Source organism: Juglans microcarpa x Juglans regia, chromosome 6D (genome assembly GCF_004785595.1).
Source record: "Juglans microcarpa x Juglans regia isolate MS1-56 chromosome 6D, Jm3101_v1.0, whole genome shotgun sequence".
Classification (NCBI taxonomy): Eukaryota; Viridiplantae; Streptophyta; class Magnoliopsida; order Fagales; family Juglandaceae; genus Juglans; species Juglans microcarpa x Juglans regia.
In genome coordinates, this window is record NC_054604.1 from 35,380,943 (window position 1) to 35,404,572 (window position 23,630).

The 23,630-nt window shown below is 37.3% G+C and overlaps 2 protein-coding genes across 2 annotated transcripts; one reads left to right on the forward strand and one right to left on the reverse strand.

Annotated features, from left to right (window-relative positions):
• The first annotated feature begins 2,123 nt into the window (after window positions 1-2,123).
• LOC121234320 (myosin-2) lies at window positions 2,124-16,044 on the forward strand. Its single transcript, XM_041130216.1, has 24 exons — window positions 2,124-3,375; window positions 4,107-4,202; window positions 4,304-4,447; window positions 4,570-4,720; window positions 4,830-4,857; window positions 5,027-5,201; window positions 5,403-5,466; window positions 5,602-5,615; window positions 5,697-5,781; window positions 5,877-5,980; window positions 6,080-6,218; window positions 7,045-7,163; window positions 7,309-7,461; window positions 7,541-7,630; window positions 8,252-8,329; window positions 8,496-8,654; window positions 10,126-10,326; window positions 10,563-10,768; window positions 10,859-10,994; window positions 12,608-12,734; window positions 13,069-13,179; window positions 13,259-13,374; window positions 14,325-14,537; window positions 15,229-16,044. The coding sequence occupies exons 1-24, from the start codon at window positions 2,932-2,934 to the stop codon at window positions 15,697-15,699; spliced, it is 3,624 nt and encodes a 1,207-aa protein (XP_040986150.1). The 5' UTR covers window positions 2,124-2,931; the 3' UTR covers window positions 15,700-16,044.
• Window positions 16,045-16,462: 418 nt separating this feature from the next.
• On the reverse strand, window positions 16,463-17,793 carry LOC121235580 (chlorophyll a-b binding protein 13, chloroplastic). The gene is given in 7 exon segments (XM_041131921.1): window positions 16,463-16,691; window positions 16,694-16,973; window positions 16,976-17,059; window positions 17,061-17,108; window positions 17,420-17,502; window positions 17,505-17,638; window positions 17,735-17,793. Coding segments are annotated over 7 exon segments (783 nt in total). The 3' UTR covers window positions 16,463-16,596.
• Between the last annotated feature and the right edge of the window lie 5,837 nt (window positions 17,794-23,630).

Sequence of the window (23,630 nt, forward strand, 5' to 3'; positions counted from 1 at the left end):
CTGAATAATTTTTGACTTGTGAATTTGCTTGTGCAGCGTGTGTCTCTTAGGAGTTGTCGGAAATCTGTAGATCTGTCTTTTTTAATCTTGAAGAAGTAAAATAAAACTAAGTAATAAAATTAAGTAAAAAAAATCTTAATAGACTATGTGAGTGAATGAAAGGAGATGAAGGAGAAGGAGGAACCTCTCTAACGAAAATTAGATTTGAAACTCTTGATTTTTTTTTTTTTTGAGAGAGAGAGAAAGGGAGGGGGGGGGGGGGGGGGGGGGGGGGGGGGGGGGGGGGGGGGGGGGGGGGGGGGGGGGGGGGGGGGGGGGGGGGAGGAGGAGGTGCCTACTCCTGAAGGGTTGTGTCTCCTAAAATATATTAATACTGCATCCTTTGGTGGAAGAGTACCAACACTACTATAGGATTTTGATCTTAGTTGATGAATAAAGAAAAAACAATAACACAAAAATATATATGAAAAAGTGTTGAGTAGGTTTCGGTCTCAAAATATCACCCTTCAAACACGTGGAAACTCAGATAAAAAATAATTTAATCTTATTTAGCTTAACTTGATTATTTGAGATTCAATCCTAGCTTTTATCCCTCTTCATCCTTTATGTTAGGAACAAATAACAAGCTAAGGGTTATATTAAAATAAAACAATCACCTCATTTCAAACATAGTTTGTACCTATTTCCTTGCCACAAGAGACATTCCAAAAGAGCATTCTCCAAAACAGAAAAAGAAGACATCATTCTAGGTCAAGAGTTTAGCAAACTGTTCATTTCGGTCTCATTTGAATAGTGAAAGTGTTTCATTTTATTTCATTTCATAATTACAACTTTTTCAAATTTTAACACAAAATATAATAAACAATTCAACATTTTCAAATTCTAAAATAATACTAATATTAAAAAATAATATTCTAATAATATTTTATTTTATTTTTAACTTTAATTTAAAATCATCTCATCTCATCTTACTATCCAGACCGCACCTTCAACTACTCAAATAAGATATCGTCTAAATGACCAATTGTGATACCTTATATGATAAGGATAAAGATAGATGGTGAATGAGATCCTACATTGTTTGGAAATGAAAAGTTCTCGTTTTTTATAAGGTTCCAATGAGATTCTAATTGTATTATTGATTAGTCATTTTGAAGTATGGGCCATGTGTTTTGAGTTTTTTATTAAAGCATTACAAATGGTAACAGAGCCAATCCCAATAATAAATGTGGGACTTGAGTCGTGCCACATATAACAGATTGACTTGACAAGGATGCCGAGAATTTAAGGGAGGGAGATTGTGATATCCAATATGATAAGGATAATAGTAGGTGGTGAAAGAAATTCCACATTGCTTGGGAAGGAAAATTTATTGCTATTTATAAGATTCTAATGAAACTCCAATTATATCATTGACTAGTCCTTTTGGAGTATAGGACATATGATTTAGATCTTTTATTGAGGCATTACACCAATAACATGTTACATGTGATTAAAGATTAGGGGTGAAAAAAAACAGGTGAACCAGACCGGACTAGATCAAACCCATTGGTTTGGTCTAGTCCGAGGTTTGGTTCAGTCTAGCACCGATTTTAGTTTGTCAAAATCGGTCCAGTTTTATTTTTTTTTAACATCAGATTAAAACAAACCGGATTGGTTTATATATATTTTAACTTTTTATATTATATATAATTATATATAAAATAATTTTGTATTATATGATATTAAATTTTAAAGCCTTATATCACTACAATCTATTATATTAATAGTTATATTAATATTATATCATTATATTACAATATATATTATATATTATAATATATCACTATAATTTATAATATAATTATAATATATTATATAATATATTGAAAAAATGGGATACCAAATTCGATAAAATTGAAAATATCGATTTAAGGATATAATCGATCGATTCTTCGAATCTTAAAACTGACTTATATCGATTCGATTTAAAATATATCCAAAACGGACCGAACGGATACACCACCATTCAAGATTACTCAAACAAACTACAGTCGAGAGATAATACTAAAACTGTAAATTTAGGCAAATATACAGGGTAATCTTAAAACCAGGTTTTTCAGTTCCGAACTCCCAAGTCCCAGTGTGTCCCTCTCTATCTCTGTGTTAGTCCTATCCGGCCCAGGCTGGTCGTCGTCTTCTACCTCTGAATTGTTGTTTCGGACTCCCATTCTTTACTTTCAAGTACAAAGAATATTTTATTCCTTTCCAGATCCAAACGGTTTTCTCAAGAAATCAAAAAACTCAAAAAAAAAAAAAAGGTCAGCACAGCCCCACCCACCTGAAAAAACTTTTTGAATTTCTTCTCAAAACCTTGAAGCAACAACAACTATGAAGACAAATCCATCTTCAAAGTAAGCTCCTCCTAAAATTTGGTATTTGTTTTCTAAACGCAGAGAACGACGTCGACGTCTTTCTCTTGTTTTTGTTACTCTTTTATTCTCTCTCTTTCTCTATCTTTCTTCCCCTCTCACGACTCACGAGGTAATTTGTTTTTCGAGAACATTCTTAACCTGCTCTCCCTACCTGCCTACGCTCCGTTAACCTCGTAAAATACGCTTCGCACTATGGAAACCTGCCTACCGTTCTGGATGATTTAGCCAAATGCGCTTTCGGAGCTTGTTTCTGTAAGTGCTTTTTGGAAAAACGACAACAACAACAACGAGTAACGGTTTTCTTATTTGGCAACGTTTCCACGTCGCAATTCCAGCTTATCATTCTTTGGACCACGCTTCTAATACCCTGATCGGAATTAGGGTTTTTCCTGGCTCTTGTCTTCGACAATGCAAGGTTCGAATTCGTACAGGAGAGGTGGAATTTGAGCTTGTGAGAGCCAAATTTGGATTTGAATTTGTGAAAATTTCCGGGGTCAAGGACTCAAGAGGGAAAGTGATGTTATCAACGACGACGATGTTGGCGCGGAGCTCGCTGGAAGAGATGCTGGACTCACTTCGCCGGAGAGACGAGTGTGACAAGCCCAAGGACTTGCCGCCGGCACTTCCGGCTCGGCCGACGTCGAGGGCTCGGCTGCCGCCAGCGCGACGCTCTCTACCAACTAACTTCAAGGTCGGCGATGGTGGTGCACCGAGTGAATGTAATGGAAAAGAAGAGGGAAAGAGGAAAGAAATCGATTTGGGGTTGAAGAGAGGAAATTTCGGGAGCAAGAAGCTGAAGAAAGATCAGAATACGGAGTCGCCATATTCTGTGGAGGCGGAGGGTAAAAATGAGCTAACCAAGGGTTTGGATTCGGATCGTGGGTCTGCCACGCTGTGTGCTTCGCCGCTGAAGATGAGAGAATTGGATTGGGACGACAACATCGATTATTTCATCAGAAAGGTAATTTCGAAGGCAAATAACTAAAATAATCTTCACCTCTGGTTGTTTCTTCGTTATTCGACTTATCTTGGTAAGGCGTGTTAATGACAATCTTTGAATGAGGGGTTTTTATAATAAATCCCCAGAACGTTACATTAGGTCTCATACTAGAAAAAGTGATCAAGTAAATGAGGAATTTCGTTTTTGCATTAAGCTAATTGCGAAGTTCGGGTTGATTCTTCTTTGTTTTATTGCTCTTGGTAAGGTGTGTTAGTTGTACTTAAAAGTGGTAAGAGGATCTGGCCCGTATAATTAATTGCAAGAACAAAGCTGTTTCTTTTATAGTATCGTGTTCGGTTATTAAGTTTCTGGGTCTCGTAGCGGGCAAGAAAATATGGAATTTCTTTATCATTTACAATGGTATGTTGGCCCTCGTGCGATGGAAGACAGATTTTGGAAATGGCATTTGGTTTTAATGGACTGGTTAATGCACCTATTGCAATGAAGATACAATTAGATGTTTTTGTAAATGGAAGTGAAATAACGGTTGCAATGTTGTCTGGAAGCCAGGGTTTTTTACTTTCAAGGTGTATTGTCTGTTTGATCTTCTGGACCGCCACTGAGCTTGTTCCTCCATCTGTTGAGAAATTAAGGATGAAATAGTTTTCTGTAAATTCTACCTGTGGTTAAATTTGTAGGCTCAGAAGAATTATTTCTGAAATGTATACATTGAGAGTAAATTTTCTAAGCAGAAACTCCGTGTTTGGTGTCGGCTAACGAAGTGGGAGTCTGGAACAATACAATCAACTTCAGGGGAGGAAGCACTTGTTTCACTCTCCTGTGGAAATGTAAGTTTCATAACCTTCAGCCATTTCTGAATTATGTATAATCAATCGTGAGTACTTTTGCTGATAGGTAGTACTTGCGCTTACATTGTGTATGACTATAGGTTATGAAGATTCCCAGAGGAGAGCTCTTACCCGCTAACCCAGATGTATTAGATGGTGCTGATGATCTTATACAGCTTAGTTATTTGAATGAGCCATCAGTTCTTCACAATCTTCGGTATAGATATATTCTGGATAAAATTTATGTAAGTATGATATGGTCCTCTACTCATGCCTGTGAGTCATACTCGTGCCTCCTTTTCACTCCTTGACAATTTTTGTGTTTTCTACTTGTCAATTTTTTTTTTTTTTTGTTTTCTATCTGCAGAGTAAAGCAGGTCCAGTTTTAATAGCAGTTAATCCCTTCAAAGATGTAGAGATATATGGAAAAGATTTTGTCACAGCTTATAGGCAGAAACTTATGGACAGCCCTCATGTTTATGCCATATCAGACACTGCTTATAATGAGATGATGAGAGGTGGTCGAGTCCATTTGTTTTCTTTAGACTATGAAAAAAAAGGAGACAGAATAAGATTTGATTTCTTCCTTCTGAAGCCTTTTCTTTTTGCCATAAATTTATTTTGCAGATGGAGTAAATCAGTCCATAATCATAAGGTTTGAATTTCTTCAATTAACTTTTCTGCACCTAGGAGCTCAGTTATGGACATTTTCCTTATTGTTTTGACTGCTGTTTGAATTCTTTATTGTTTGAATTTCTCTGAGCTCGTTCTGGATGTTTGATTGCTACTCAGCATACAGATTCATCTTTAGTTTTTTCTTTCAGTGGGGAAAGTGGAGCTGGGAAAACTGAGACAGCTAAAATTGCAATGCAATATTTGACTGCTCTTGGTGGTGGTGGTGGGAGTTGTGGGATAGAATATCAAATCCTTCAGACCAATTATATACTGGAAGCATTTGGGAATGCGAAAACATCTAGGAATGATAACTCTAGCCGATTCGTGAGTTTCTTTTTTTTTCTTTTCTTTTCTTCTTTGCAGAAGGTACTCCTAGGTTTATCACAGTTCATAGCTTAGAAATTTTTGTAGTTGTGATTGCAAAAGTTCTGTAAAGATGATTATGAATACCCTCTGTTTTTGCCTTTTGCGAACGGGGTCTTAAGACTTGCCAGTTTTATTTACATATGGTCTGATTTTGTGCAGGGAAAGTTTATTGAAATTCATTTTAGTTCTCTGGGGAAGATATGTGGTGCTAAAATCCAAACCTGTAAGCATGTTTAAACTGGAATAAATTGCTGTCATGTCATGCTATTTTGTGATATATCAATGATATAGCTGACTTGATTGTTTTTCAACCTCATGCCTGTATCAAATGACAATTTACCTGCATAACTGTGGACAGTTCTGTTAGAAAAGGTAACCTGTTGCCCCATCTGAAGTGCCTGGAGCTTGTATATTATCATGTTTCTCTTCTGAAATTATGTCTCCTTTGAGCAGTCAAGAGTGGTTCAACTGGTCAACGGCGAGAGGTCATACCACATATTTTATCAACTTTGTGCTGGTGCTCCATCAATTCTTAGAGGTTTGTCATTCATTATTATTTTTTCACACCATTCATACGGGTTGCAGATAAGCTATTCTGTGATTCTTGGAATTAATTCATGTTTTTCGTTGCAGAGAGGCTGAACCTAAGAATTGCTAGTGAGTTCAAGTATCTTAATCAGAGTGATTGCTTGGCAATTCATGGTGTTGATGATGCTCAGAAATTTCATATGCTCATGGTAAGTTTACATTTAGTTGTTTCCCCCACCATCATGGTACAACCACTTTTCATCTCATTTCTGTCTTCCATTATCCTTATTTTTTTCTTATTACTCCAGGAAGCCCTAGACATTGTTCGAATTTGCAAAGAAGATCAAGAGCGCACATTTGCATTGCTTGCTGCAGTGCTATGGTTGGGGAACATATCATTTCAAGTCATTGACCATGGGAATTATGTAGAGGTGTTAGCTGATGAAGGTATGTTTTATGTGTTTTGCGTCGTGTCCTTCTTGATGGAATTCTTGCACCACATGCTGTTTCTATGTTGGTGGTGTTGATGGATTAAATTCTAGTTTAAACCATCTAGAATTCTTTTAAATGGTATTTTTGAATAGCAATTTTTTAGGTTTAGGATCTATATGGGAGTATTGTGAACTGTGATAAAATCCTTGGCACACAATTTGTTGAGGGGATATGATTATTGTCAATAGCAGGTCATCTGTTCTCAGAACCAAGTGTACGCGTGCACAGGTTTTTACATTTTTTTTGGTTGTTATGGTAGGCCACCGGGAAATTTTATTTAAGTGAATGAAGCATATATTTTCAGCTATGCTGCTAGAAATGTTGGGAGAACTAGTGTATATGATTATAAGCTTATGAAGGAAAAAAGACGTCTTCTTATGCCGGTAAATGTGATCAGAATAATTATAGAATAGATTACCTTTGCTTAGACCTTAATTTGATGCGTATAGATGTGACATGTCTGAGTTGTAACTCATGCTTTGGAAAATATAGGAAGGTAATGAAACTTCTGATATAGAATATCCTAAATCTGAAGTCTTCTGTGAGTCGTAACTCTTATGTTTTCCCTCTAATATAGGCACTCCTGTTAACATTGTCTGTTTATTCTTTTATTCCTACAATTATCATTTAACGTTATGGCATTTTATCTAGAGGTTGGTCTAATCCGTCTACTTTTCCTCTGTACTTTTACTCTGTGCTTGCATATTATTATATATTCTTTTAAGGACTTTATTCTATAAACCTACTTGAAGTTGCTTATACTTCCTTTTCCTTTTGGCAGCCGTAACCAATGCTGCCAGGCTGATGGGTTGCACTTCCCAGGAACTAATGCTAGTTTTATCTACCCATAGAATCCAAGCTGGGAAGGACACTATTGCAAAAGGATTGACATTGCAGCAGGTGTGTTTAGTGGTCACTTGACAAACAAGGCTTCCAAGCAGATCTCAGATGCACTCTTTCGTGTTTCGATTAATTTCTCCCATTTCTAAATATGATAATTCACTCTTTTAATGTAACATGAGAGTCCATTTTTCATCTAATTTAGGCAATCGACACAAGAGATGCATTGGCAAAATTTATATATGCGAGCATGTTTGACTGGGTTGTAGAGCAAATCAATAAGTCACTTCAAGGGGGCAAACAACATACTGGCAGATCCATAAGCATCCTTGATATATATGGATTTGAGTCTTTTCAGGTACATGTTTTTTGTTCAGTGGTGTTTTCAGCACAATATAGTTGCATACTTGGTGCTGATACCATCTTGTCATTTTCAGAGGAATGGCTTCGAACAATTTTGTATAAATTATGCTAATGAGAGGCTACAACAACATTTCAACCGCCATCTGTTTAAACTTGAGCAGGAGGTAAGCATATAAAATCCATTGCATCCTTTGAATTTCAGTGCAATGCATCTTTTTTTTTGTAAGTGTGCAATGCATCTTTTGAAAGTTCTTTTTTTATTACATGATGATTTGAAGAGTCACAATAATGTATCTTGTCTTTTACTCGGAAACCTATTCTCTAGGTGGCTTTTGCATGCATATAGTGTGTTGGGTTTTATGAAGGAATAGACTAGAAAGAAGAATTGAATTATGAGGGAGTGGAATATAAAAGATTTATTGGATCTTTAAGACAATAAACATGGAAAGGAAAAGCAATTATGGTAAATGACTCTTACACCCTTCCATTTGATTGTATTCTATAGTCAAGTTGTTGGTACTGTTTCTCTCTTCCCTTTAGTTGTGGGGTTGCATTGCACTTGGTAGGGACAACAGCTAGTGGGTTTTTATAAGAATTGTGAAGTGGGAGCTGCAAAGCAGTGGATGTCTTTTCTCTTGTTTTTTTATTTTTGAAACTTATCCATCTTGGCCGCTTTTGTTGGACGTATTTTCTCTTGCAATTGCTTCAGTAGAATTTCTCGATTAACCAGATATGATATGAATTATTATGAATTGCACCGTCACAGTTTCCTTGTTTTATTTCAGGACTATGAATTGGATGGGATTGATTGGACAAAGGTTGAATTTGAAGACAATCAGAAGTGCTTGGATGTCTTTGAGAAGGTATTTTTGTGGTTTCAATCTTGTTATCATCCCTGTGATACCCCATATACAAGAGTTGATTGGGACTTCTTACAATCCTATTTCTTTTGTTTGCCTTCATTTATTTATTCTGCTCATTTCTCTGTTGTTCTATCACTTACTCTTTATTGCGTGATGGATTGTGCAGAAACCTTTAGGTCTGATGTCATTGTTGGATGAGGAATCAAATTTGCCAAAGGCCACTGATCTGACATTCGCCAGTAAGCTTAAACAGCACTTAAATTCAAATTCTTGCTTTAAAGGAGAAAGAGGCAGAGCTTTCAGAATACGTCACTATGCTGGAGAGGTTAGTTATTGCTCGGTTTTCAAGGAGGTTCCAATACACTGCTTTTGATGATTTAACCTGCACTATCTAAATTTGATGAGTGAAATTTGTCGGTCGTATTACTCATCTGAGCTTTGTGCGATTTCAAGGTAGCAGAGATGAAAATAGTGTCTATAAAGGAGTTAAGTATCCTCTACTTAAGAGATTCTATATATGAGGAGTGCTTGGAAAACCTTAGAACTGGTTCTGGTTCTGAAAATATCCTAAATGAATAGTAGTGACCAGGATTTATATTCTCTTTATCTAAACCACTTGATAATCATGTTTTAGCTAATAATGGAAATATGTTGCAGTACATTTAGTATTCATAAATAGCAGATTAAGAACCACAATTTACTTACGTGGACACACTTGAAATTGTTATTATTATTTTTTCACGACCGGCCAGTTTATTAGTTTGCCAAGAATCCCCATAGTCTAGTAACAACCACTGTGATATCTTTCAAAAAGCATATATGAGATAATCTCCTTCCATATCTTTATTTTGTCATTTTTCTCGAAGCAATATCTTGTAAGTTTGTAACTAAGTATCATTCAGATATTGTGTTGATAAGTAATCAAGAATTTATTGAACTCAAAAGGCATAGCCCCAGTACACAACACATATACAAGAGAAACATCTAATTGGAAATAGCAAAAAGGATACAAGAAAATCATGAAAACTCTGCCCATTAAACTCTATAACGGTTGTCTGAACAAACAAATTATTGAAGAAATAAGTTTTAGTTCTTCACCATCGTCCCTCCAAATACACACTAAACAAAGTATTGGACACATTTATTTTTTAATTTTTTTGCTGAATATTGACAGCATCCTATCTATGCTATAGCCATATTTTGTGACTTATTTAAGAAGTCAGAAGTTTGCTTTGTTCTCATAGTCTTTTCACTATTGAAATGATGGGCCAAAGTTTACGTTATGTCCTGAAACTTTAAAATTTTTATTTTCCATTGCACTTGGATCTTGACAATGAGTATTAGGTTACAAACCTCTTAAAATTTTTATTTTCCATTGCACTTGGATCTTGACAATGAGTATTAGGTTACAAACCTCAATCTACAGTAGCGCTGTTTTTTTGAATCCTCTTATATGGTAGTTGCTCATTCCTTGCCCCAGATATAAATAATTATTTAGTTATCAAGAGATTAGGTACATAATAGAGTTAAGTATTTGGTAGTAAATGATGTTGAATACATAACCTTGATAATGATAAGTTTGGTAAGATCTTCCCAGATTTTTTTGAGTTTGATGGTATTATAGTTACAAAGAAGGCCGGAGCTTTCTAAAGTATTCCAGCAACTATTTATAAAAAAAAGAAAAAAAAAGTATTGATGTAACTGTTATTTTCTTTTGGTGAGTGAATCCAAGATAATGAATGACGTCATTTCTCCCAACATGCTTATGGTTCCACTAACATCTGGAGTTTTATTAGGTTCTGTATGATACAAATGGCTTCCTGGGAAAGAACAGAGACCTGCTCCACCCCGATTCCATCCAACTCCTCTCATCATGCGGTTGTCAACCATTACAGTTGTTTGCCTCCAAAGTGCTTGACCAATTCCAGAAATCAGCAAACCATTTGGCCCAAACAGCATTGGCATCCCCAAATCAAAGTGTTTGTACAAAGTTTAAGGTACGTATGCCTGTTGCATTTTTTCCCAATTGTATAGCTGTAGCATACTTAAAATAGGAGCCAAAGAGATGGATTTTATGACAGTTGTATGTGACCATATGAGATGATTTTGGAGTTCCTCTCAAGAAAGTTAACAGTATTTTCAGGAGTACTAAAAGTAGAGGATTTTCTGGTCCTCTTAAGATGTAGCTGAAATTTGTTTTACAAAATTCAAAGAATCTCTTGGATTCTTGTAGGGTCAACTATTCAAACTGATGCACCAAATGGAGAACACCACACCTCACTTCATTCGCTGCATAAAGCCAAATAGCAAGCAGCTTCCTGGAATATATGAAGAGGACCTTGTCTTACAACAGCTCATGTGTTGTGGAGTTTTGGAAGTTGTTAGGATTTCAAAATTGGGATATCCTACTAGAATGACACATCAACAGTTTGCAGGAAGGTAGAGGGTGTAACTTCCCATTAGTTAATGGTTGTTTTATTTTCTTTTTAAAGATGGTTTAATTCTTCTCGTGTGCCATTATATATTCAGGTATGGGTTCCTACTTTCCGATACAAATGTATCTCACGATCCATTAAGCATATCAGTTGCAGTTCTAAAGCAATTTGATGTCCACCCTGAAATGTACCAAGTTGGTTATACCAAATTGTATCTCAGAACAGTGCAGGTAATTTCTTGCGCATGTGCGCGCTCGTGTCTGTGTGTAACTAAGACATGCATGTATGTAATAAAATGTATTTATTCTGCATAAGCACGAAAGTAAAACTCTAAACAGATACAAATTGGAATTTGGGGAAATTACACTTCTCATCCACAAACTACCATTGATTTTACATTTTGCACCAAAAAGTACCAAATAATATAGTTTGGTTAAGATCTAATTGTGAAGACGAACAAAATATTGGCCATGTGTTACAATCTTTAATGGCAAAATCTTAACCAAGAGTGCAAATTGAAAAATATAGGTAGATTAGGGTGTAAATTGAAACTTTTGATAGTTCAAGGTGCAAAATGATATATAGGTGGTAGTTTGTGGGTGAAAAATATAAATTTTCACTTGCGTTTTTTATTCGTATCTGGCACTAGCAAGTATCTCCCATGCTATCATTCCCCTTTTTTAAACTGTTGCTAGGATCTCTAAAACATTTGCAAGACATAGCCATCTCCACGTTTTGTATACAAATAGTGAGAACCATATGTAAAGACTTGTAGTTTCTAGTCCGTGAAGACTAAAGAGTTTGTGGTAAACTTTACCACTCCTCAGTGTCCTCACTGATCTAACAAAAATTACAACTGTTTTCTATCCTTGTCAGTCAGAATAATTGACCATTACTTTTTTCACAAAAACTTCCAAGATCTTCTCCATTGCTCTTAGTTAAAACCAAGCACCAAGAAGCTTTTCTTAGTTTGTTGAATAACTGCACTGATATCCACACACTAAACATGAGTTGCAGCACCCAGAAATTCTGGATTAGCGAAAGTGGTCTACGATGCGTGCTTAAATGGTGTATATTTTCAATAAATGATGATGTGTCTGCAATAATAATTGAGCACAGTACTATGTTGCTTTGATCACTACAAGAACTGTCCTTCTAGTTTTAGTGAAGTTGCCCCAATATTCAGTTGTCTTTATGGGACCCTGAGGGTAAGTGTAACGCCCCAATGGTTAATTATCAAAAAAAAAAAAAAAAAAAGTGTAACGTCCCAATGGAAGACCTAAACCACATGACATATACTCTAAAAGGACTAGTCAATAATATAATTGGAGTCTCATTGGAACATTTTATAGAGCAATGACTTCTCCCTCCCATTGGATTCCATACACTACCTACCCTTACACATCATATGGGGTATCAAAATGTCTCCCCCTTAAAATCCCAACGTCCTTGTTGGGCCTGTCCTTCATAAGTGGCATGGCTCAAGTCCCACATTTCTGGTTGGGATAGACTCTGATACCATTTGTAACGCTCCAATGGAAGGCCCAAATCACATGACTTATACTCCAAAATGACTAGTCAATGATACAATTGGAGCCCCATTGGAACATTATAAGAGCAATAACTTCTCATTCTCAAAAAATGTGGGATCCCATACACTGCTTATCCTTACACATCATATGGGGTATCACAGTAAGAAAACAAAGATCGAAAAAAAGAAAAGAAAGGGTGAAGGGGTTAACGGGCTGAGTTCATTGCTAAAGTGACTCTTTTCTTTCTGGTTTAATTGCCTTTGTTTTCTGTAATGGTTCATCTGATGCTGTTATGTCTTACTGATTTACAGGTCGGTGTGTTGGAGAATAGGAGGAATCAAGTTCTGCAAGGTATACTCGGTGTTCAGAAATGCTTCCGTGGTCACCAGGCTCGCCGTTTCTTCCACGAAGTCAAGGGGGTGATAACATTACAATCATGTAGTGCATCCATATCTATTTGAAATCCATTCTTTGTTCTATAATCTTGTTCATGTTAAATTTATTCAGCCTGCTTTTCACTGTTATATACAATTGGATGTTTTTATCAAAAGAGATTCTGCTTTATACTTTTTCTCCAGGACTTCATTATTTTGCAGGCCTCAGATTTTTATGCTGTGAAGTGCCTAAATCACTGAATTTGTGGCTTAAAGGCTGAATTGATTTTAGGGATTTATTTAATTGTTTTGGATCTCAAATGATTTTTTTTTATTTTTATTTTTTATTTTTTTATAATTTCTTAACAAAGGCTTGGTCATTGTTGGAATAAATCCAGTTGTTCGTGGTGAAAATGCTAGAAGGAAGTATAATATTATGGTGAGGTGCTGGACCGTTGGTGTTCCAAAAACCCTTAATGAGCTGCAAGCTGCTTTGTATTTGCAATCTGGTAAAAATTATTTTGTTCATTGGTTTTGTGGCTGTTCATTTGCAAACAGTTTTCTTACTGTTCATATATGTAATTGTAGTCATCCGTGGATGGCTTGTTCGAAGGCATGTCAATGGCATGCGTAAATTAAAGAAGTTACATGCTGAGAACTCAAAATCCAAGCAGAAACCAAGCAGGAAGATTTCAGAAATGAAGGTACTCTCTGTAGTCCACTTATCAGCTTGCAATAATTTTGTTCTCCTGTTCTTCATTCCTTTGTTAAAATAGTGTCTATGGGTAGTACATCCACAGGAATAACAAGAGAACTCTTGCATCTATTTTGGTCCCTTCACTGTTGCTTGTAGGTTATGGTAAATGTTGTTTTATCAAGCAGTGTTTTCCTTTTAAATCATTTCTCCCAGCCCATGAAGGTTGCTGGGAGTTTGGAACTGTTAGATTCTCATCATGCCAAAGTTTTTCAGTGCTTGAAATCAAATTCAAAATTAGATTTAATTTTCCTAATATTGAGAAGTTTTCCTTGTACTTTGTCAGGAAAAAAAGTTAGCTAATTATTTGTCTGACCTTAAAAAGAGAAAAACAGCCTAGCCAAAAGAGCCAAAACATGTGCATTAGCATTATTATCAATCAAAATTTATTAATCAGCTGTTTTCATTTATGTTGCCCTGGACATTAAACAATTTTGTTCAATTGAGATTGTTTCATTGATTAAGATTGTTTCAAGTGTCAATGAAATGCATGTAGTAACAGAATTACCTTTCAGACTGCATGTCTCGAATGGCTGCCTGTATGGTCTAGACTACCAGTACAGCCTTTGCCTTCGCTTGCATTGGCCACTTTCCAAACTGTATAGTTTGAACATGGAATGATAGAATGCCGCAGATGTATAATATGTTTTATATATGGAGAATTGCACAAGACAGTTGAGGTTCCTTCTTCAAGAATAAGATGTTAGCAGCCTTTCTTTTATATTTGATGTATACTCACTTCGAATTTACAAAGCATCAACTGCAAACTTAGGCATTTATTTTAATCTACATTTTTTTTGTGATTCATAAATGAAAGATGAAGTCTGTTTTCTGTTTTGATTCCGTGTTAAATTTTATCAACTTGGATGACTAAACCGGTCACTTTTCTTGTCTGAGCAGGATATACCACCAGAGCAGGTTCAGGCTCTGCCTTCAGTTTTGGCTGGGCTTCAAATGCGGGTTCTTAAAGCAGAAGCAGCTCTGGAACAGAAGGAAGAGGAAAATACTGCACTGCGAGAGCAACTTCAGCAGAATGAGATGAGATGGTCAGAATATGAGGCAAAGATGAAATCAATGGAGGAGCTGTGGCAAAAGCAGATGGCTTCTTTGCAAGTGAGTTTGTGTATTCATACATAAGTTCGATTCAAGTATGATTGAGGTTGACGAAAGAAAAAAGTTGCTAAAGGCAGTCCGATATTGTGAAGAAAAGATGCAATCTGGACATCTAAATCTATTATGTTTCTCTGTAGAACTTTATTAGCAACACCTCAGTCCGACATAGAGTGGGTAGGTTATAATGGTAGTAATGGGTGCTAACTCCCACATTGGCTACTTGCTAAGTGATTATGTGGAAACCTCAAATTGACTGGTCTTTTTGGAGTTAATAGTATAGCTGTGACTAACACCTTCTCTTAATCCTTACATAAGGTATTAGAGCCACCTAGTAAGGCTAGCCGTGTGAATCACTTGTGACATGGCCCTATCAAGGAAATTAGAAATTTAAGAGGGTGAGTTTGTAACACCTCAGACTCACATTGGAAATATGAATCGCACACATAGGTTACAAAGATAGTCATGGGCACTTAGTCCTACATTGGCTACTTGCTAGATGAGACGGGATTTCATAAGTGATTCTAGGGATGCTTTAAATTTATTAGTCTTTTTGGGATATACTGCAGATATGGCTAGTGTTTTCCTTGGTTCTTACATAATTTGTCTATATACTTTTTTGATGATGTAAGAGTTGCGCCCTTACTAATTGGACGACTCGTGCCTGAGAGTTTAATTGATAATCTTAATGCAGATGAGTCTTGCCACAGCTAGAAAGACCCTAGTTGCAGACAATGGTTCAGGTCAACTCGGAAAACTTGATGTTTCTTCAATTCCTCACTATTATGACTCAGATAACACATCCATGGGATCTCGAACTCCTGGTGGAAGTACACCTATAAAATTGTCTGGTACCACTAATGATGTTGGAGTAGGGCGAGACACCAATGGTACTTTGAGTGCAGTGAGCAATCTGGTAAAGGAGTTTGAGCTGCGTAAACAGACTTTTGATGAGGATGCCAGAGCTCTGGTAGAGATCAAATCAGGGCAGTCGGCTTCCATTGTAAATCCCGATGACGAACTTCGGAAACTCAAGCTTGGTTTTGAGGTATGGAAAAAAGAATACAAAATTAAGTTACGGGAGACGAAGGTAAAGCTTCATAGACTGGGGCATTCAGAAGGTCGTCGGACATGGTGGGGGAAACGAAGCTCAAGAGCATCATAGCCTGTACAGATAAATATAGTGACAGAATGATGGAGAAAGAAATGCTGCCAAAATTCTTCCTCGTTGCTTTTTCTGGAGCCGGTTTCTGTTTATATATGGTGATAGATGTGGGTGTTATCAGTAGTATGAGGCAGTGAAGGAGATAAATTGTATATCTTCCAATTTTTGTTACCTGGTAGAAGTGTTCATAAACTTGTGCATAGCCAACTAGGGATTTGTTGAGGGACTGCAAACACTTCATAAATATAGTCTAGTGTATTTGTCTATAATCCGTTGTCATGATGTAATTTCAGAACATCTAGTTCTTAGAACTGAAAACATGGAAGGAAAAGTGTTCATATTGCCTATCCTTGTGTATCAAGTGCCCGTGGCACACTGTTTAGTCATAATCATCGTGCAATGTCTCTCTCTAACGTGTTTAGCAAAAGAGTTATTATATTATTAAGTCGGTTGTAAATGGTAAGATTTGATTTATACGATTTAAATTTTAGAATTTTTATTTCAAATGAAATTATATGCTATATAAGCACTTATTAGGTGTTATATACGTCGGCTTAAAAAATATATATATATATATATATTTATATATATTTTGGCAAAAATGATTGTTTGTGGGTTAGTCTTCTTTTCTTCAGTTCTGTAATTTTGTTGCTTTTGCATTAGGCTTTTCTTATACAATAGATATTTTCCCAGTTGTATTGCTTCTTCGTATTTAGTAAGTAATACCATCCCTCTTGCTTTGCTAACCGGAGAAGACCAACCCAAAATCAATAGCCATTGTTGGATCTCACGAATTCAAATTTGAAGTTTTTGAAGTCTGAAACCACGTTAACTACACATGGACTTCCAATTCTATCTCAATCACATGAAACAAGATTTAAGGGACTCAAATTCAATTTAAGATCCGGGCACGAACTTGGTGGCATAGACCCAAGCATTTTTGGTGACAGGATTGTCAAGATGATCCAAGAGGTTCTCCAGGGGGCCTCGTCGGTGACAATAGCTTGGACAAAGAAACCGAACATGGAGAACATGGCTAGCCAGCTGTTCTTGATCTCTTTCACCTTGAGCTCAGCGAATGTGACAGGGTCATTGGCAAGGCCGAGAGGGTCGAAGTATTGGCCACGCGGGTAGAGGTCATTGCCTTCTCCAACTCCAGGAAGACCATTGATACGGAACCCCTCAACCAGACCCATGAAAATGAATTGGAAACCTAGCACTGCTAGGATGCTTTGGGCAAGAACAAGGTTGGGGTTGTCCAGGTAGTCGAGGCCACACCTTCTGAGAAAATTTGAGCCCCAGCTTTGAACCATACTGGTTCTTTGAAGTCTACTCTGACCCATTTCTCCAGAACTTCTGGAGGTGATGCAGCCCAGTGCTCCAAACATAGCCCATCGACCATGGATCACCTAATTTTTCACAACAGCTTAGTACTGGAGAATAATACAGATTGTAAATAAAAATTATAACTTGAGGTACTTCCTAGTTTCTTAAAGATGTCATCATACTTTATGAGAAAATATTTTCTACCATAAGGAGTCTGAATACTGACCAAGTATTCCATCCTGGCTTTATTTACTTAGAAAGATGCCAAATAAGACAGAGGCTTACATTTTGAATCTGAATACTGACATGTACATCAGATTTTGCCAATATATGCATTGCCAACTAGTATGAACCTTTTTTTTTCTTTAGGCCAAGACCCATAAGATTTGATTACCTCAAGAGCCCTGTTCTTAGCAAAGGCTTCGGGGTCAGCAGATAATCCAGCAGTGTCCCAACCATAATCACCAGGAAATTTTCTGAAGGAGTCTGAGCTGAAAAGGGGCCCAAGTACTTCACCCTGTCGGGTCCATATTGTTGGGAGAAAACAAACAGTGGATATAATAATCTCCCACTTTGTGTGAATTTGTTAGGAAATAATTTAATATAGAATAATCTAAAGCAAAATCACACGCACACAAAGAGCCAAGAATTTTACATGGAAAACCCTTCAAAGCAAAGGGAAAAACCACGTGATCTAGTCCAGTTAAACCTTCTACTATCAATAATGATGTATACACAAATGTTCTCTCTAGATAACACTAGAGGCATAGAATCAACAATAATCTCAAAAAAAAAAAAAACTTTCTTGGCAACTAAACAATGTGATAGAAGAAACTTCACCAAGAAGGATGTGGTACTGTTTACGGCTACAAACACCAGAAGTACTGCTCTAAATCCTATCTCCACCGTTCAGATTGTAGAGCCTTGAGTCATGAACGTGTCTGCAAAATTTCAGCTCGATCGGACCACAGAAGACGCCGGTCGGAACGTTTGATGGAAACTGTACGGCCTGCTCTGTTTTTGACAGCTTCTTTTCATTCTCACGATTTCCCTCCTTTTTCACACACACTGTTTCTACTGTTCACGACAGCAGCTTAGGTTTTAATAAACCTAATTAAGTTGGGCCTAAACCCTCTCTCCATGTGGGCTTAATGGACCCACATGGGCCACCCTCCATATAGGAGGGAACCCACACAACAAATCTCCCCCTTCCTGACTATGTGGGGGAATCACCATACCTGCTTTTGCTCTGCATACTTCAAGTTTTTGCATAGGTAGTGGTTTTGTCATCATATCTGACCCATTCTCATCAGTATGGATTTTTTCAATCTATAATAACTTCATATCCAATGCATTATGAATCCAGTGATACCTCACATCAATATGCTTGGATCTTGAATGAAAGGTTGAGTTCTTATTGAGATGGATGGCACTCTGACTGTTACAATAGAGAGTATACTTCTCTTGTTTTTGACCAAGTTCTTCTAAGAATTTCTTCATCCATATCAACTCTTTGCTTGCTTCAGTTATGGCAATATACTCAGCTTCTGTGGTAGATAAAGCAACACATTTCTGCAGCTTGGATTGCCATGACACAGCTCCCCCTGAATAAGTAATCAAATACCCTGAAGTGGACTTTCTGGAATCAATGTCACCAGCCATATCTGCATCTGTAAACCCTTAAAGGATAGGCTTTCCATTTCCAAAGCACAAACATAACTTGGAAGTACCTCTAAGGTATCTCAAAATCCACTTAACTGCATTCCAATGCTCTTTTCCTGGATTTGAGAGAAAACGACTGACTACTCCAACTACATGAGCTATATCTGGCCTCGTGCATACCATTGCGTACATTAGACTACCCACTGCTGAGGCATATGAGACTCTTTCCATATCTTCATTTTCTCTATTTGTGGAAGGACTTTGCTTCGTGCTCAACTTAAAATGAGTAGCCAGAGGAGAGCTAACTGCCTTAGCTTTATTCATATTGAATATGTCGAATACTTTTTCAATATATCGCTCCTGTGACATACGCAACTTCTTCTCTTTTCTATCTCGGTAAATTCGAATACCAAGAATTTGCCTTGCTGGCTCCAAGTCCTTCATGGCGAAGGACTGATTTAACTGCTTCTTCAGATTTTCAATTCTTGAAGAATTCCTGCCAACAATCAACATGTCATCAACATAAAGCAATAATATTGTGAAGTCATCATTACAAAATTTCTGCACAAATACACAATGGTCAGAAGTGGTCTTCTTGTAGCCTTGCTCTTCCATAACTGACTCAAATTTCTTATACTATTGTCTGGGCGCCTGCTTTAGACCATATAAAATTTTTCTTTAATCGACACACACAATCTTCTTTGCCTTTCACCCTGAAACCCTCTGGTTGTTTCATATAAATCTCTTTCTCTAAATCACCATGTAGGAAGGCAGTTTTCACATCCATCTGTTCAATTTCTAAATCTAAGCTAGCTACTAAACCAAGAACGACACAGATGGAGGACATCTTCACAACTGGAGAAAAGATCTCATCAAAGTCGATACCTTTTTGTTGACTAAATCCCTTAACAACCAGCCTAGCTTTGTATCGTGGTCGGGAAGTGTGCTCATCTTGCTTTAATCTATAAACCCACTTGTTCTTCAAAACTCTTTTTTCTTTGGGCAACTCTACCAATTCAAAAGTGTGATTGTCATGCAATGACTGCATCTCATCTTGCATGGCATCAACCCATTCTGCCTTATGTTCATCTTCCATGGCTTCTGCATAATACTCGGGCTCTCCCCCATCAGTCATTAACACATACTCGTCTATAGAATACCGAGTGGAAGGATGTCGGTCTCTGATAGACCTCCTAAGTGGAACATCTGGTAGCATTTCTAATTCTGGCAACTGATCAGAAGTTTCATTTTGTAAGGGAGCATCTGCATCACTTGGACTCTGTTGGTCATCTTGAGTAGCATGATCAACCTGCGCTGGCAAATCTGTCAATGGCACCGACTCCAAGTCAATCGAACCATCATTGCACCGTATCACTACTTTATCTGTCTTCTCAATATCTTGTATGGTTTGATCTTCAATAAACATAACGTCTCGGCTTCTCACTAGTTTCTTATCAACTGGATCATATAATTTGTACCCAAACTCATCCAGGCCATAACCTAGAAAGATACACTGTCGGGTCTTCACATCGAGCTTAGACCTCTCATCCTTTGAAATATGCACAAATGCTTTACAACCAAAGACACGTAAGTGATCATAGGTAACATCCTTACTAGTCCAAACTCTGTCTGGTACGTCAAACTGAAGTGGAACACATGGTGTCATATTAAGAACATGTACAGCTGTATTCAAAGCCTCACCCCAAAAGGATCCAGGCAATTGTGCCTGTGAAAGCAAACATCTCACTCTCTCAATCAATGTTTTATTCATCCTCTCAGCTAAACCATTCAACTGAGGAGTCTTCAGAGGTGTCTTTTGATGCCGAATACCTTGCTGTCTGCAATAATCATCAAATGGGCCTGAATACTCTCCTCCATTATCAGTTCGGATGCACTTCAGCTTCTTTTCAGTCTGCCTCTCAACTAAGGCCTGAAACTGTTTAAACATTTCCAATACTTGATCATTTCTTTTCAAGGTACAAACCCAAGACTTCTGTGAATGGTCATCTATGAAGGTCACAAAATACAAAGAACTGCCAAGTGTTCTTGTCTTCATAGGACCACAAACATCTGAATGAACTAGATCAAGTATACCTGACTTTCTTGAAGAATGAGAACTTTTGAAGGAGATTCTATTCTGCTTCCCTGCCACATAGTGAGTACACTTTTTCAAAGATGCACTCTTCATTCCAGACAAAAAGTTCTTTTTAGCCAATATTGCTAAGCCCTTTTCACTCATGTGGGCAAGTCTTTTATGCCATAATTGTACTGTGAGCTCATTCTCCATAACATTAATAATGCTATTGGAGAGTCTTGCTTGCATGTACAAATTTGAAACCTTCTTGCCTCGAGCTATAACCATAGCACCCCTTATAAGCTTCCATTGCCCATTACAAAAGGTGTTGCAATACCCTTCATCATTAAGTTTACTTGTAGAAATCAAATTCAAACGGATATCAGGAATGTGCTTCACATCTCTAAGAACAAGCATCGTGCCATTATTAGTTTCCAAGCACACATCTCCAATGCCAGTAATTTTAGCCAAGCCACCATTGCCCATTTTTACTGTGCCAAAATCACCGGGTACATAATTTGTGAAGAAATCATTTCTAGATGTAGCATGAATTGACGCACCACTATCAATCACCCAGTTAGTTTCATGAGAAACAATGTTTACAACATCATTATCATCATAAACAATGAAGAAGTCTCCAGTAGTAGTGGTGGCAACTTTATCATCCTTCTTTTCATTAACATCTTTCTTTTCATTCTCTTTCTCCTTGTATTATCTCTACAATTTTCTGCAATATTTCTTGGTATGCCCTTTCATGCCACAATGATAACACTCAACATTAGCAAACTTGTTTGACTTGCTTCTGCATTTATCTCTGTTCTTCGGACCTCTGCTTTTACTCATCCCCCTCTTTTCTGTAACCAAGACCTCTGACTGCGAAGAGGAACCCTGTGATTTTCTTCTCATCTCCTCATTCAAAACACTGCTTTTAGCCAGATCCATATTGATTACACCATCTGGGCTGAGTTAGATAATGACATTCTAAATGTCTCCCAAGAGTCAGGCAATGTACCAAGCAAACACAAACCCTGTACCTCATCATCGAACTTGATACCCAATCCAGCCAACTGATTAATTATTCCTTGGAATGTGTTCAAGTGATCTATCAACGGAGTTCCATCTTGATATCTCAAAGACATCAAATGCTTGATCAGATACATTTTATTGTTTCTAATCTTTCGAGCATATAACTGTTCAAGTTTATTCCAGAGTGTACGTGCATGTGTCTCCCCACTAATATGGTTCAAAACATTATCATCTACCCACTGCCTGATATTCTCACAAACTTGTCTATGTTGCAAAATCCATTCTTCATCAGATTCATTTTCAGGCTTCTCAGTAGCAAACACCGGTAGATGAAATTGTTTCACAAATAAAAGATCTTCCATTTTACCTTTCCAAGTGTGATAATTAGAACCATTCAAAGTAACTATTCTACTCAAATTAGCTTCCATTATTCAACACAAAGTATTGAACGGCTACAACTCCGCTCTGATACCACTTTGTTGGGAGAAAATAAACAGTGGATATAATAATCTCTCACTTTGTGTGAATCTGTTAGGAAATAATTTAATATAGAATAGTCTAAAGCAAAATCACACATACACAAAGAGCCAAGAATTTTACGTGGAAAACCCTTCAAAGCAAAGGGAAAAACCACGGGACCTAGTCCAGTTAAACCTTCTACTATCAACAATGATGTATACACAAATGTTCTCTCTAGATAACACTAGAGGTATACAATCAACAATAATCTAAAAAAAAAAAAACTTTCTTGGCAACTAAACAATGTGATAGAAGAGACTTCACCAAGGAGGATGCGGTACTGTTCACTGCTACGAACACCAGAAATACTGCTCTAAATCCGATCTCTACCGTCAGATTGTAGATCCTTGAGTCATGAACATGTCTGCAAAATTTCAGCTCTATCGGACCACAGAAGACGCAGATCGGAACGTTTGATGGAAACTATACGGCCTGCTCTGTTTTTGACAGCTTCTTTTCACTCTCACGATATCCCTCCTTTTTCACACACACTGTTTCTACTGTTCACGGCAGTAGCTTAGGTTTTAATAAACCTAATTAAGTTGGGCCTAAACCCTCTCTCCATGTAGGCTTAATGGACCCACATGGGCCACCCTCCATATAGGAGGGAACCCACACAACACATACCACAATTCATTGCCCTATTGATGTCACATGCAAAAATGAAAACCCCACAATGTTAGGCACCCAACAAACTTGAAAATTCAGAGAGAGAGAGAGAAAGCAGTGAAAAAGTACCATAGTGTATTTCCCAGATCCCATAGGCACAACATCTCTAAGGAGGTTAGCGTTGGCTTCCCTGTTTGATCAAGAAATGGAGTTGGCCTGAGAACAGTACTGGAGCTAGCAGTTGCTGTCATTGCCATTGTAGCCATAATTCCAACCTTCCCAGTTATTTTACTGCTGAAACTGCCCTTAGAAGAAGAATTCGTGAATTGTAAGTGGAATTGTGTGGAAGAAGAGGGTGAGTGTGTAATATTATGTGCAGAGAATAGGACAACGATAGAGATGGGTGGTCATGAATGCAGGAGTGGGAAAGTGTGGTGGGGAGGGAAATGTGAGGTTTGAATCAACCAATCAGAAGGCTTTGAAAGATTTTTAGCATCTTCAACTCATATCTTTCTATCCACATGTTATCTTGTACATTAATCTCCAACACATGAAATAATGTGTCGGGATATGGTACTTTCATTGGTGGTTGAAATAATGTATGGAAGTTGAGTCGTTAATCGATTTCACAGATTGCTGGGCTTCTTTCTACGTATCCAAAAACAATGCATGATAAAGTGTACGATTTCAAAGGATTGCTGAAGAAGAAAAAAAT